We start from the raw sequence: 15,706 nt of genomic DNA on the forward strand, positions 1-15,706 counted from the left end.
AACACTAACCACGAGGAATGGACCGTGTTCGGGAATTTCACGACGCCACTTTCGAATCATCTGGATTCGGACATTTCTCTTCCGTAAGTGTTACAACTCGAGCAACGGTAAGTGTTAAACGGGGTTTACTCTGAAACTCCCGTCCTTCTAACGTAACTCATTAATTCAAACGAGCGACGGCACTTCACACGGGTAAATACGGTGCACGATCTTTTCCACGTTAGAGCAGCGGCTCTACAATTAGCGTGGTTCGCTGGCAGCATAAAATTGCACCTGGCAAACAATAGGGAAATTAGGGTCGCTAGTGTAAACGAGGCACAGTAATACGTGTCGCGGAGGACTTAATTCTTTTAACGTATCAAGAGCAAACTAGAAAGTGCTCCCGAGTGTAGCTCCGTGTTAAACAAATGTCTACAATGATCTCTGATATAATCATCAATAGTAGACGAACAAGATAAACTTCATTATTATTTAGAAAAATTTATTATACGTGAAAAGTCTACATCTCGAAGATTGCCGCTCTACGTTATCGACGTAAGCAATAATTATTATTTACAAAAATTTATTATACGACAAGTCTACGTCTCAAAGATAGCCGCTCTACATTATCGACGTAAGCAATAATTATTATTTATAAAAACCTATTGTACGACGAGTCTACGTCTCAAAGATAGCCGCTCTACATTATCGACACCAGCGCGTGCTTGTGGTGCCATCTAACATGGCGGCGCCCTGACGTCTCAAAATCGGTGAAAATCGCTGAACTTTAAACACACATAAGTTTTGAGCCAGTGGATTCCTAAGATTGAAACTTGGATTTCCTTCATTTCCTTAGCACGATCTACAGGATTGCATTAAAATTGTTAAAAATTTCTGGTTGTCTCAGGTGAAGTTTAACCGCATCGTAGGAGAGAAGACAAATCTGGCGACACTGGACACTTTCGTTGGGAAAGGATAGAATATTGCATATCCTCTCGTTCTGGCACTTGACGACTTCGAAAGCAGAAGAGGGATAGAAATTTCGACAGAAATTAAACGTCTAACCACGACGAACGGCATTCTCGATGCACAAGTCGTTCAGCATCGGGAATCCCAATAAATTTCGGTTTTTTTAGCGTCACGTAAAAAAGATCTAGAACCTTTTTCCACGAGCCCCGACGCTCGTAAGTCATCCAGAAAATTCACTCGCGGCTACTATCCTATTTCCCTGTGTTCTCGGCGGCCGGTTCCGATCATTACAGATTCAGAGAAGCGTTCTCCGTCGCGAGTCGCGCTCGCCTCTCGAATGCGTCACGTTCGAGTATACGCCGAGAGCATGCGAATCGCGCGATTAGCTCACAAAGAAACACTTAATCACGCTTCTTTCCATTTAACGGTTTCCCCACTCTTCGTGCACGCGAGCTACGGCGTTTCCTACGAAAAATATATCGACGACCCGGAGCGTTTCCATTAATTAGTTTAAAATCGCCTGAAATTAGGGGTTGCGTGATCGCTCGGACCGTAAAACGGTCGCCCCGGTCGCCTGAACCGTAAAGTTATGCTTAGAAAAACGTTTTAACGGTCGAACGATTTATTGTGAACACCTTTAAACATTGTCTATGATCATATTTTTAGGTATAGCACTTTATTCCAGTATTCATTGAGGATGATGCAGGGAATATCGGACGCTTTGGGGTGCAATGTCTCGACTTAACGAGTCAATCGGGAACAGTTTTCTCGTGTCAGACGGAACCAGTTGCGTTATACAATTTTCTAAAATGGTGGTTTAATGGCCGGTTTATTTGTTCAATGTTGGCAAGAGATTAATTTTTTGTGTAAAGAATTTTAATCCCTTGCACGACGATTTATTTTACGGTTTCAGTGATTAGCAATTCCTATTAGTTTGTAATTTTCTAAGAAAGGAGAACTTTTCTTTTGTATATCTATACAAGTAACATTGTATGTTCTCCAATAGCTGCAATTTAACACAACCAAAATAAAATTTTATTTCGGCTTAACCCCTTGCCCTACGATTTATTTTACGGTTTCAGTGATTAGAACTTTTTAGTAGTTCGTGTATTTTCTTAAAAAAGAAGAAAACTATCTATTGTATGCTTGTATATTCTCCAATAGCTGTACATTAACAACACCAAAGTAGAATTTCATTTCGGTTTAAAGTAAATTAGTAGTAGTACATACAGTGGGTGTAAAACGTATTCGTACGTTCTTTAAAACAGAATAACTTTTTTATAATTGCACCAAACGACCTGATTTTTTATAATGAATTAGAAGCCCTAGTTTACGAAATGATATGCAAAAAGAATTTTTTAAATATTATAATTTACAAGGTTACTTGAAAAAATGAAAAGCATTTTTTAAAACTTTTTTATTTGGGCCCTTAATGAAAATTTAAAATATATGTTTTGTAGATCTATATTAGTTATACACATATTGAAAATTTCATCGAAATCGGTTGAGCTGGAGAGGACGACACGCATCGAAAAATGTACGATTCTGTGTCGTGTGTAAAACTACGATTTTCACAATTTTTAACCGTTTGTAACTCGTCTGTATGTTAATCGATTTCAGTGAAATTTTCAGCATGTGTATAACTAACAGATCTACAAAACATATATTTTAAATATTCATTAAGTAGCCAAATAAGAAAGTTTTAAAAATGCATTTTTTATTTTTTCACGTAACCTTGTAAATTATAATTTTTGAAAAATCGTTTTTTCATATCATTTCGTAAACCAATGCTTCTAATTGATTATAAAAATTCAGGTCGCTAGGTACAATTATAAAAATGTTATTAGTCTATGTATAAAAGGTGGACGAATACTTTCACTGTATTTATATTAGACCCTGTTCAGAATCTTCATCGCGAGTCAGACACGATATTGTAGGAAATTAATAACTAGACTGCGGATCTTTATGCAAAATAAAAATTCTCTTCATAAGTTGTACAACATAGGAGCCAAATAGAAATGTAATTTTTTCTCTAATGACATTAATCAGCTGGAACGAACACATTGATATTTTCAAATCCTTCTAATCTGTCCACTGCTCTTTACATATACTCATTTTTTCCATGAATGCATAAAATCCGCACTCTATTAATAACATACATTTAGACTCTGTTCAGAATCTTCATCGCGAGTCGGACACGATATTGTAGGAGAACGGGTTAAAGGAAATTAATAACTAGACTGCGGATCTTTATGCAAAATAAAAATTGTCCTCATAAATTGTACAACATAGGAGCCAAATAGAAATGTAATTTTTTCTCTAATGACATTAATCAGCTGGAACGAACACATTGATATTTTCAAATCCTTCTAATCTGTCCACTGCTCTTTACACATACTCATTTTTTCCATCAAAGCATAAAATCCGCACTCTATTAATAACATACATTTAGACTCTGTTCAGAATTTTCATCGCGAGTCGGACACGATATTCTAGGAGAACGGGTTAAAGGAAATTAATAACTAGACTGCGGATCTTTATGCAAAATAAAAATTGTCTTCATAAATTGTACAACATAGGAGCCAAATAGAAATGTAATTTTTTCTCTAATGACATTTTAATCAGCTGGAACGAATACATTGATATTTTCAAATCCTTCTAATCTGTCCACTGCTCTTTACATATACTCATTTTTTCCATCAAAGCATAAAATCCGCACTCTATTAATAACATACATTTAGACTCTGTTCAGAATCTTCATCGCGAGTCGGACACGATATTGTAGGAGAACGGGTTAAAGGAAATTAATAACTAGACTGCGGATCTTTATGCAAAATAAAAATTGTCTTCATAAATTGTACAACATAGGAGCCAAATAGAAATGTAATTTTTTCTCTAATGACATTTTAATCAGCTGGAACGAACACATTGATATTTTCAAATCCTTCTAATCTGTCCACTGCTCTTTACACATACTCATTTTTTCCATCAAAGCATAAAATCCGCACTCTATTAATAACATACATTTAGACTCTGTTCAGAATCTTCATCGCGAGTCGGACACGATATTGTAGGAGAACGGGTTAAAGGAAATTAATAACTAGACTGCGGATCTTTATGCAAAATAAAAATTGTCTTCATAAATTGTACAACATAGGAGCCAAATAGAAATGTAATTTTTTCTCTAATGACATTTTAATCAGCTGGAACGAACACATTGATATTTTCAAATCCTTCTAATCTGTCCACTGCTCTTTACACATACTCATTTTTTCCATCAAAGCATAAAATCCGCACTCTATTAATAACATACATTTAGACTCTGTTCAGAATCTTCATCGCGAGTTAGACACGATATTGCAGGGCAAGGGGTTAATAGTTAAGTGACATAAACTGTGAGAAAACAAAATTTGTTGTTCTAAATGCGTCAAATCCGTAGTCCAGTAATCATACGCGAAATCAGTTTTCTTGTCCGCAACTGACTCAGATCCGTCTGTTGCGCAATTGTTAAACGCTCGAATCAGCCGCAGCCATAAAATCGCTATTACAGCTCCGTTCAGAAACTGTTCGAGGCCTAAACGAGATTTTGCATAACGATAATTTTGATTTTTCACGATCACTCCGTGATTCGAATAGAAATTCTCCGCGATAGTGTGGCGCAACGGATAATCTAGCGTTGGGTTATTCGAAAGTTTGATGTCGTAATCGCGAAGATTCGTCCGCGGTGCCTGATCATGCATTCACGTGGGTGGAAAAGCCGCGTGCATTCACGCGTGCATCGCGGACGAGCCTCGGACTGGACTGGTGACAGGAGGGAGCCTAACCGTACATGCTAGGATGGCTCTTCCGGTGAGGGCATGTCCGGTGCTTCAGACAATGCTCCGACGATGAATCGCGTCAGAAAAGTCTTTCAAGTGATTCTCAACTGCTCCGAGCAAACCATAATCCATGGACCAGCGCGATGGTGGGCCAATTTTACCTGAACCATTCCATAGCCTACTAAAAAAGAAACGTCTCTGCCAAGTTTCAGTCCGATACCTCATCCGTAACAATAGTTACAGGCAGTGTTGGGCAATAAATAAATTTGATAAGAGTAAATATGCTCACAGCGCACAGTTTCGATCAAAAGAAAAGACAAAGCAAATTTGCAAAAGTTAACCTCTTCATACATAGCAAGTAGGTGTCTTAAGGGTTCATTTTATGAACAGTGTTCTTTTCCATGTTAAATACCAATGATATTAATTCAGTATATATTTCAGACGCATTTCTCTTGAAAATAATCCAAACCCGGATCGAAACGTAGAGGTTAACTTTTGCAACTTTGCTTTGTCTTTTCTTTTGATCGAAACTGTGCGCTGTGAGCATATTTACTCTTATCAAATATTTACGATCGTGAAGCAACAAATTAATAAATAAATTTATTTAAATAAATAATTATTTACATAATTAAATACGTAATGGAAAATTCTGAAAAAAATCTGACACGTTTCAGGTATCGAGCCAGACATAAGAGAATATTTTTCGATTTTTACGTTGCACACTCTGGCTGTAAAAAATGCAGACTCCATATAAAAGTTCAAGAGCGAGATTAAGTAAGTTTACTTGCGGAATTAATTCATATTCCTTGGTCTGTTGCGTCATAATTAAAAAAAATTAAAACAAACCAACGAATACAATTGTAAAACGAGTGCAAACAAATGTTACATTTAGAGCGGAGAAAATGAAGGAAACGACTTCTCAACATCAGCTTGTCATCGTCGTGAGAAGCGGAAAAGGGAGAACAGCATTCGCTTTCAATGATCATGCAGATTCGCGCGAGCCAAGTGCAAGTGGTAAAACAACTTTTGTCGTTAAACAAACAGTCGTTACCACTATCGCATACAACGAGCCGGTGACATCAAGCCTGTTTTTTTTTCTAATCGGAATGACTATCATTAACTTTCTCCGTTCTCCGGTCGATCACCAAAGAAGCACACGTACGGGCCACGAACATGCGTTTATCCGGCCTGCAATCTCGACGTAGTATTACGTTTAAATTAATAATCCCCGTTGCGTCGCGTGATTGCCGCCATTCGGAAACACGTCCGTTACACGCGTGTTATTACCGGCCGCGTGCAATTTCAATAATAATTATAATCAAGCGCGGTTGCGCGTCTTGGAACGAAAAAGAAAATTCTGCCAATGTAGCGAATTCCACCCTTACAACCATTTCGCCCAGTTCCGTGAGACTTCAATGCCGCCTTTGCACTCCTTTGACGAGTGTGACTCGACGTCGGAGAAAGAAAAGTGTAAATGATACGGGCTTTTATATGTATTTTGTTCTTCCTTTATTTATTTAATTTGCTACTTTTTAGTCAAAAACAAATATAAAGTACAACAAAGTTCTACGTAACCAGTTATGTTGAAAATGGAGTGCGAGTAACTGAAGGTTCAATGCATAAATAATTTGCTTTAAAAAATTCAACAACTTCCCAAATTTATGCCCCCTACGTCTAAAAAAATAATCGTAGGGTCCCACAGACTATTCGAACTTATTATATTTTCATTTCAATAAATACATTGGATAGTAAATTAATTTTTGCACACAAAAGACCAGAGAATTATTAGCAAGAAAATATTAGTTGCCTCTATCTAATTGTAAATCTCGCTTAAACTCGCGAAGCCTAATCTACAGACTATGCGAACTCATAGTATTTTAACTTCAATAAATATGTTGGATAATAAATGAATTTTTGCACGCAAAAGACCAAAGAAATAATGCAGAAAAATGTCAGTTGCTTCTTTCTAATTGTGAGTCTCGCATAATCTCGCGAAGGCTAATCGAATCGCTTATAATATTTCAATTTCAATAAATATATTCGATAATAAATTAAGTTTTGCACACAAAAGACCAGAGAAACAATGCAAGAAAATATCGATTGCTTTTATCTAATTGTGAGTCTCGCATAAACTCGCGAAGGCTAATTTAAGTTATTGAACTTTCCTGAAACTGAAAAATAATTTTCCTGAGTGTGAATAAAAAGTCTAGAGAATTAGAATTTTGAAGGAAAATTTTTTCTCGCTTTCCCGCGACAATTAAATTCTAAAAATTCATAAACCCGAGGTATTGGTGTAACTCTGAATCCGGAAACCGCGCGTCGACCATCGACAAAGGACAAGAGGCCACCGAGGCGTTATGAACATCGCTGCAGAACATTAACGTGTGTCAGTGGAAACGGAAAAGTGTCGTAAAGCAGGCAATAACGCACCGGAAATAACACGGCAAAAGGAGGGAAGAGAAGCGACGTGTCTGAGACCCGACGAAAATAAGTCAGAAATCGAGGAATATTCCGCGGCGAACGTGGAGGCATGAGAAATTCGCAGCGCGAATCGAGGCGCTATCATTTCTCAAGGCGACAAATCGACCTTCGTAAACAAGGAGCCTCGATGGTTCGTGATACAAGATCGCGTCGATTCAAAACCTCCTTCCTCTTTCTCACGACACCGCGCGCCGTGGAGGAATCGGCCATGCGTTGCGAGCGAATTCACGCGAAATTCGCCGGGCTCGCGAATCAATGCGGGATCTGGAATTCGTTGGAAGGTGAGAAACTTTCGCGGGAGAACGGTGTTCTCTCAGGACGGGGAAAAACTGTTACAGCTCGAACTTCCGGTGTCGTTGAAGCATTACTGTCCTTGGTGGTTTAGATTTTAGATTGCAAGCGAATTCGATTTGCCACGGGACACAGATTTCGAGGAATTGCAGACTTTTATACGGTTCGCTTATTTTAATGACTGTTTCGCAAAAATCGGAAAGACGATTTCTTTAGAAGCGAGATGAAAAGTTTTAACATTCCTCTGTTCCAACGGATTCGCTTACTCGTACAAACGCAAATGGTGAAAAAAATATTTCACTGCGGGAGTAAAATTGTAAATGCAGAGAATGATACTAGATACTCTCGGGAGAAATATTATGTTCATTAAATATAAGAAGAGCCGAGGAACAAATCCGTAACAATGGATACGCTATGCATAACGTAGGAAGCACTTTTCCCGTAATGATTTCTTGATATTCATTTTCTTATAATTTATATTCGGAAATACATACATCGAAACAGCGAATTTTCATTTTGTATACAGTGGCAAATTGATTCGACATTTCATTATTGTTTATACCAAACTAAACTCCACTGTATTACAAAATTTTGTATGATTGATTAGCTAAGGAAGTACAATATTTATTGCTATACGCAGAGAGTATATGGGAGTGATCACGCCCGGGTTTTGGCCGTGCTCATTATAGTGCTGCCCCCTACTCTAGTGCTTAGCCTGGATCAGCACCAACATCATCTTTAGCATGGATAAGACCCTACATCATCTTTAGCATGGATCAGATCCCACATCATATTTAGCCTGGGTCAGATCCCACATCGTCTTTAGCCTGGACACGTATAGCAGTGGAGTAATGATCATCTAATATAATTGTCCCTACCTCCCTGTACTGCAGTATTACACTAGAAGTCTGAGGGTGTGCCGAGTCTCTCCGAGCTAGTCAACATTCGTATTATAAATGTTTAGAATGTAATATACATAAGTTATGTACATGTACAATATACCAACACTATGTGTATGAATTTACAATGAATAGATAAAGACTATATATTAAGGGGGCCGTCTCCGAGCAGATGACGGTCGCGCGTGAACACTCACACACCGCTAGAGTACACTCACACACCGCTAGACCACGTATACGTACGCGAGAATTGCTAGGATCAGGGAAATGCCTTCTGATTTCTCGATAATGCAAAGACGGGGGTTTTTATTAGTCAAAATCGCTAGATGAAAGATCAATCTAGTTCGCTGTTTGCTTCAAAAGTCGTTCTTTTACGTTTCCGAGCAATGATTTTGCAATATTCGGCTGCATGTTGCCCGTCGGAGAGGCTAGTACGCCGGCGTGACTGCAGCGCCATCTGACGGGCAACATGCAGCCGAATATTGCAAAATCATTGCTCGGAAACGTAAAAGAACGACTTTTTAGGCAAACGGCGCGCTAGATTGATCTTTTATCTAGCGATTTTGACTACTAAAAACCCCCGTCTTTGCATTATCGAGAAATCAGAACGCATTTCCCTGATCCTAGCAATTCTCGCGTACGTATACGTGGTCTAGCGGTGTGTGAGTGTACTCTAGCGGGGTGTGAGTGTCATCTGCTCGGAGACGGCCCCCTTAAAAAAAGAATATCTGCGTTTTATATTTATTGCACCAACAATTTTTCCCGAACGTGCCACTTGTCGTAGGGTTATACTACTGATTTCCGCTAGAATGTACTTGTCATTGAATTACTGTACTGATTTGGAATTGTAAAAATAGCGAACCTTTTGAAAAACAAACATATTCCAGCGTCTGGCTTGTCGTTGAGTTGTACTACTGAAATTCGTGCCACCTCCTTCGATATCATGTTCTCCTAATACAAATTAAATTTTTTGAGATTTTTAAAAATTTTCGGCTGTCTGACTTGTCGTTGAATTATACTACTGAAATTCATGCCACCTCCTTTGACTTCATGTGTTCTCCTAACACAAATTTCATTTTCGAGATGTATAATTTTCGACAATTTGGGCCGTCTGACTTGTGTGTCGCTGGCTTGCACTACTGAAATTCGTGCCACATCCTTCAAGATAATATTCTTCTAATACAAAGTTCCATCTTTCGAAAAATTTTCGAAATCCTCTAAAATTGAGCTTTATATTAGGAGAACATGATATCGAAGGGGCTGGCACTAATTTCAGTAGCACAACTCAACGACAAGTCAGACGGTCGAAAATTGGCGAAAATTTTCGGAAATATCGAAAATTGAGAAAGTATTGGGAGAACATGATATCGAAGGAGATGGCACAAAATTCAGTAGCACAACTCAACGACAAGTCAGACGGTCGAAAATTTTAGAAAATCTCGGAAATTGAGTTTTGTATTAGGAGCACATGATATATATCGAAGGAGACAGCACGAAATTCAGCAGCACAACTCAACCACATGCCAGACGCTAGAATATTTTTGTTTTTCACAGGTTCTCTATTTTTGCAATTACAAATCAGTACAGTCACTCAATGACTAGTACATTTTTGCGGAAATCAGTAGTATAACTCTACGACAAGTGGGACGTTCGGGAAAAATTGGTGGATCAATAAATATAATACGCAGATTTCGTTTTTAATACATAGTCTTTATTTATTCATTGTAAATTCATACATAAAGTGTTTTGTACATGTACGTATATTGTATGTGGTATATTGTACATGTATATAACTTATGTATATTACATTCTAAACATTTATAATACGAATGTTGACTAGCTCGGAGCGACTCGGCACACGGTCAGACTTCCTGTGTAATACTGCAGAACAGGAAGGTACGGACGTTATATTAATGATAATCATCAGTCCACTGCTATACTGCTGGCAATCTTTAAAAGTATCTCGTTTGTGTCCAGGCTTCTTTGACGATGTAGGATCTGATGCAGGCTAAATATGATGTGGGATCTGGATCCATGCTAAAGATGATATAGGGTCTTGTCCATGCTAAAGATGATGTTGGTGATGATCCAGGCTAAGCACTAGAGTAGGGGCCAACACTGTAATGAGCACGGACAAAATCCGGGCGTGCGCATTCTCATTACCTCTCTGCAATACGAATTTTTCTATAAATTTTTAAATTCAGTGAAAATATAGGATCATAGCGACATCTGCGATTGAACCAACGAACCCGTAGCCGCATTGTCGGCATAGTAGTTCTGTTGAAACTGCATTGCCTGCAGAGTAGAATGCACTAGCGTCGGTAAAATAGAAAATCTCGATTACCATTTGCCGATAAAACGGCAAAAAGTGCCATTATTTTGTATAAAATAATGTAACGACAAAGGCATAAAATAGTATAAACATGTGTTACATAAAATAAGGTCACATAGTTTAGACACAAACCACGTGTCATTTGTCACCGATAAACTTACCGCGCGATGGTAAAGTCTGAAGAAACGCGAGGACAATAATGTCAATAATCCCTGCGAAAATTTGAATTTGCACGGGGTTTTTTCGACTCGTTAAAGATTCATTCACTATTGATCGGGGGAAGCTGTTGATTTGAAAGGTCGATTTGCGGTGGATGTTTGCACAGAGGCACCGTTAAACATTACTCCTAAATTTACCCGATTCCCGCGACGTACTGCGCTAATCACCGCTTATTAAGAATTGAACGGTGGGGTCGCGTGAGTGGAAAGGTTTCTTTGTCGTCGGTGGCGCTCTTTAAACGAGGGACTGTGCCCTCCGGGAATTGCACCTCTCAAACAATGTCTGCTCGTTACGAACCCGGCCGCCGGTATTTGTCGGTGGCAGTCGCGGCAGTTTCGACGACAATTCAAACAAAGCGCAATTAATACCGGGTGGTCCGATTCTCCGGGCATTAGCCGCGAGATAAAGCACCGAGGAGAAGCGGAGTTGCGCGCGATTTGCCTCGCACCGACAAAACGGCCGCTTCCGTGTTCTTGTTATGCATCGTGGATCCTGACTGTTTCTGGGTCCGTGATCGTTATCTTCGTCGGAGAAACGGTACTCTTTTAAAAAAACAATCACCTACATGTGCACTGCGACACAAAGGCCTTTTGACGGATCAATGTTGTCAATTGATAGCTAAATATAGAGTCAGTTGAAAAGAGGTCTCTGTACTAGTCTTTACACAAAACTGAATTTTAACTTTTTAAAATCCGTCGAGACTATTTGCACTCTTTTCGGATGTATACAAAAAATGATACTTCAAATAACGTCGAGAATCATCCCTTCCAAGATAGTACTATTTTTTTTTACTATGTATTACTTTTACTTTACTAACTTTTTGGGACACTCTGTATAATATAAAACAAACTCGCAGAATTACAACGAAAACGTTTTTATCACACGAAGCAACACTAATTTGCAAGTTCTTCTATTATGTTAGAATTGATAAGAATCATTAATCCTCTGATAACACTCCTGAGGAGAATCGTTAATTAGGGTCGTTAGAAACACTGCACCATATATTATGATATTATAATGACGTAATTTCATTTGTTTTACAATGATTTAACTATGTTCCACCAATCCGATCATCTTGAAATTTTCAGATGTATTATATTAGATAGATAACAGAACGTTGCTCTTGAATTTTTTGGTAGGTATCACCCAAAGGGTTGCTTGCAACCCCCACCCCTAAAAATAAATTTCCCCACTTTTCATAAAATGCAAGAGGTCCGAGTAAAAAAGATAAAGTTTAGGGTGTTTTTCAACTTAAAAGCATTGTTTCGCACAGAATATCATTAAAAATTGTCGCAGGGGCCGCTGGAATACGATTATCCTGCTAGACCCTTGAAATTGTTATTAAATTATGCAACGTCCAACAGTTCGAGGATTACCCTCTAATCCTTCTCGCAACTCCCAGTGTCAGGAACGAGCAACCTGTTTCTGTTGCTTACGTCGGTAACCAGCGACGCGTCTTATAAATATATTTCCTCGCGTAAAACCGTTTAGCACGGCTGTCGTTCTTCAAACAAGATTAGACAGATTAATTTTCTGTGTGTTGTAGGGAGACTCACCTATTGGAGACGCGGTGTTGGCTTCCCGAAGGCTGACGGTTTCTGGTTCAACAGCAGCTTCGTCTTCTTCGATCAATGGCGGCGGAGGTACCAAGGGTCGCGACTCGTAGCCCCAATGCTGCCGGAAAGCACGTGCGCCGCCGTCCAATCGCACACGTGGTAACTCCACGAACATCGCATCCCCCAACTGTCAATCAACAACGAAAATCATATTTTTTTAATGATAAAAATTCCGCTGAAATTCCGTGCAGCTGTTTCAACCCTCCGCGAGGGATGGAATATTTCACTCTTGAATTTCTTCCTTCGAATATTTACTTTTTCACACCAATTCTTTAAGCATATGACGTTCAAAAAACGATATATTAAAATAGGGACTCCAATGCGTATTCCAGAATTTTTTTAGACAGGTTTCCAATTTTAAATGAAAGGATTACACGTTTAAAGATAATGCGACATTTTGAAAAAAATAAAGATATGGGGAAAAGTTAATTCAGTGGATGTTGACATCACATTCGACAATCTTCTTTCTCGTAATATTTATGTTTTCATATTAATACTTGAAGCATTCGACGTTCCAACCACGATATATTAAAATAAAAACTTTAATGCGTATTCCAGAATTTTTTTTAGACAGGTTTCCAATTTTAAATGAAAGGATTACACGTTTAAAGATAATGCGACATTTTGAAAAAAATAAAGATATGGGGAAAAGTTAATTCAGTGGATGTTGACATCACATTCGACAATCTTCTTTCTCGTAATATTTATGTTTTCATATTAATACTTGCAGCATTCGACGTTCCAACCACGATATATTAAAATAAAAACTTCAATGCGTATTCCAGAATTTGTTTTAGACAGGTTTCTAATTTTAAATAAAAGGATTACACCTATAAGGATACACCTATAAGGATTGTTATTATGAAAATAGCTACATGCGCAGCTGTATGCTTCCGAATAATCCAATTACGCCTCGTAAACGTAGAAATAGAAACGTAGAAAACCCGATTTTTGCATTATCGAGCACTTAACACGCAGAATCAGTGCAGTAGCGACGGAATTCTAAATTGCCTCTGCCAGCGACGCTATCCCCGAAAACGTTGGAAGTAAATCCTTTGCGAACGTCTCGAAGGAACGAATTTCCTTGCGAGATTCCGAGAATTCTGAGACGCGGAGAGCGGCTTTATCGGAAAGGATCTCGGCGACGACACTCACATAACCCCGGACCACGTCCATCTCGGCGGAGCTGATTAACGGGCCATGTAATTAATCGTATTAGAGTCATTCGACGCGATCGAACGGCGAGAGACCGGTTCCACGGATCGGCTTGATCCCGATCGAAAGGAGGCGCCGCGCCGTTTATTCCGTGGAATACCAGTCGCCGAAGAAGCTGGACAACGACTGGCCGGTGTCTGCCGGTTTGTCTTAAAATACAGTAGATTGACCTGACGACACGCTGACGTCACTAATTAGAACTCATTGAATGCGGTGTGCATCATTGCCACCGGGCCTCGTGAAATCCGAGGGAACGGAGACCCCGCTCTCGGTCACGATTTCTCACGATTTCAAGGAAACATTTATTGGAAAATATTTCGGGGTGTGCCGCTAACACGTATTACTAGACTGCACAAAACGTGCGTCTCTTGATTAGAATATTTCATGATAACGAAAATTAACATTTTTATATTTGATAGACGAATGAAGAAAACAAGTCTCGTCAAATTTTGTTTCCTCGGCGAATAAATTATATCGTCAAGCGAACGAATTATATAAGGTTTCCCTATTTCTCGAGTTGACAATATCATCAAGGAAAGGATATTTCAAATCTATCATCCTTCTTTAATCTCCCAATTAAAAGAGGAAAAGATCTCACATAGAGGTCCTATCAATTATGAAAATACGGTGGTAATTCCATTTATCAATAACATCTCTTTCGACATTCAAAGAGTCTTTAGAAAAGTTGGTATCCATACTATCTTTAATATACCGTCTTATTTGAGCAACTGGTTTCCCTCCATCAAAGATAAAATACCTCTAACAAAAAATTGTAATGTAGTTTATCAAATACCATGTACGGGTTGTGATTTGACTTATATTGGACAAACAGGCAGGCATTTGGACACTCGTATCACTGAACATAGACGTAACATATTCCTTCCTATTACACAACATACTGCTTTAACGAAACACTCATTAGAATTTGACCACCGTTTTGATTTTTATAATGTGAAGATCATTGACAAGGAATCTAACCTACAACGCAGATTATTATTGGAAACCATTCATATGATTAAACAACAAAGCGTAAATCTCGGGTATAAAAATTATACTTCAATTCCGATCGAGAAACAAACTTCACCTTTGAACGAATTATATCTCATGCTTATATCGTTCATTTATGAGAAAAGTGGCATAAGTAAAACAAAGGACACTTTACAGGAGTGCCATTCTCGAAAATTACCTAGAATTCATAATTTCTCAACAATTTATACATATATCAGATGATTGCATAAGTTCGTGCCCGATTTGAAAATAAAATTCAATGGTTAGATTTTAAAGATTGGTTAAAGATTTGGTTAACAGTTGGTTAAATTAACATTAAAAAATGGTGACTATATGTATAATTGATTAATACAGTTGTATCCTTTAAAATTTAACCATTGAATTTTATTTTCAAATCGGGCACGAACTTGTACAATCATCCAATATTTATTGTTATACTTTTTTTAGATTTATATTTCGATTTGTGTCACTTTTCTTATGAATGAATGATATGTCAAGTCCATAACGATGCATAGGGTATTTATGACGAAAAACAATCTATAACATTCGCGTCTTTTTCAAAATATTTTTTCTAGAATAAATGTGTAGGAATGAAAAATTCAAGATTGTTTAATTTTACATGAATTCGACGAATTCCTTTTGTTTCCAAGGCTAATGTTTCTGCACTTTTAATGAAACGCTCGTTTCGCCTACCCCAAAATACGAATGTGCGCAAGCACAGGCGCTCATAGATTGCAGTCAGGTGGACACTGTAGCGAATAAAAACCCCGTAACAATAGATCAGCCTACTACAATAGTAAATTAACGGGTTGCAAGTGCGTGAGGAGAGACAAGGCGAACGATCCAAGGGAACAAAGGGAAATAGAGGCAGAACGGGAA

General features: G+C 38.3%; 1 protein-coding gene across 1 annotated transcript in view; it reads right to left on the reverse strand.

The window, feature by feature from the left end:
* LOC143209981 (uncharacterized) overlaps positions 1-15,706 on the reverse strand; it is a 154,505-nt gene that overhangs the window by 31,486 nt on the left and 107,313 nt on the right. The window contains exon 5 of the mRNA XM_076426369.1: positions 12,545-12,731. Within this exon, the coding sequence (XP_076282484.1) occupies positions 12,545-12,731 (187 nt within the window). The remainder of the gene's footprint in view (positions 1-12,544; positions 12,732-15,706) is intronic.

The sequence above is a fragment of the Lasioglossum baleicum genome, chromosome 1 (genome assembly GCF_051020765.1).
Source record: "Lasioglossum baleicum chromosome 1, iyLasBale1, whole genome shotgun sequence".
NCBI lineage: Eukaryota > Metazoa > Arthropoda > Insecta > Hymenoptera > Halictidae > Lasioglossum > Lasioglossum baleicum.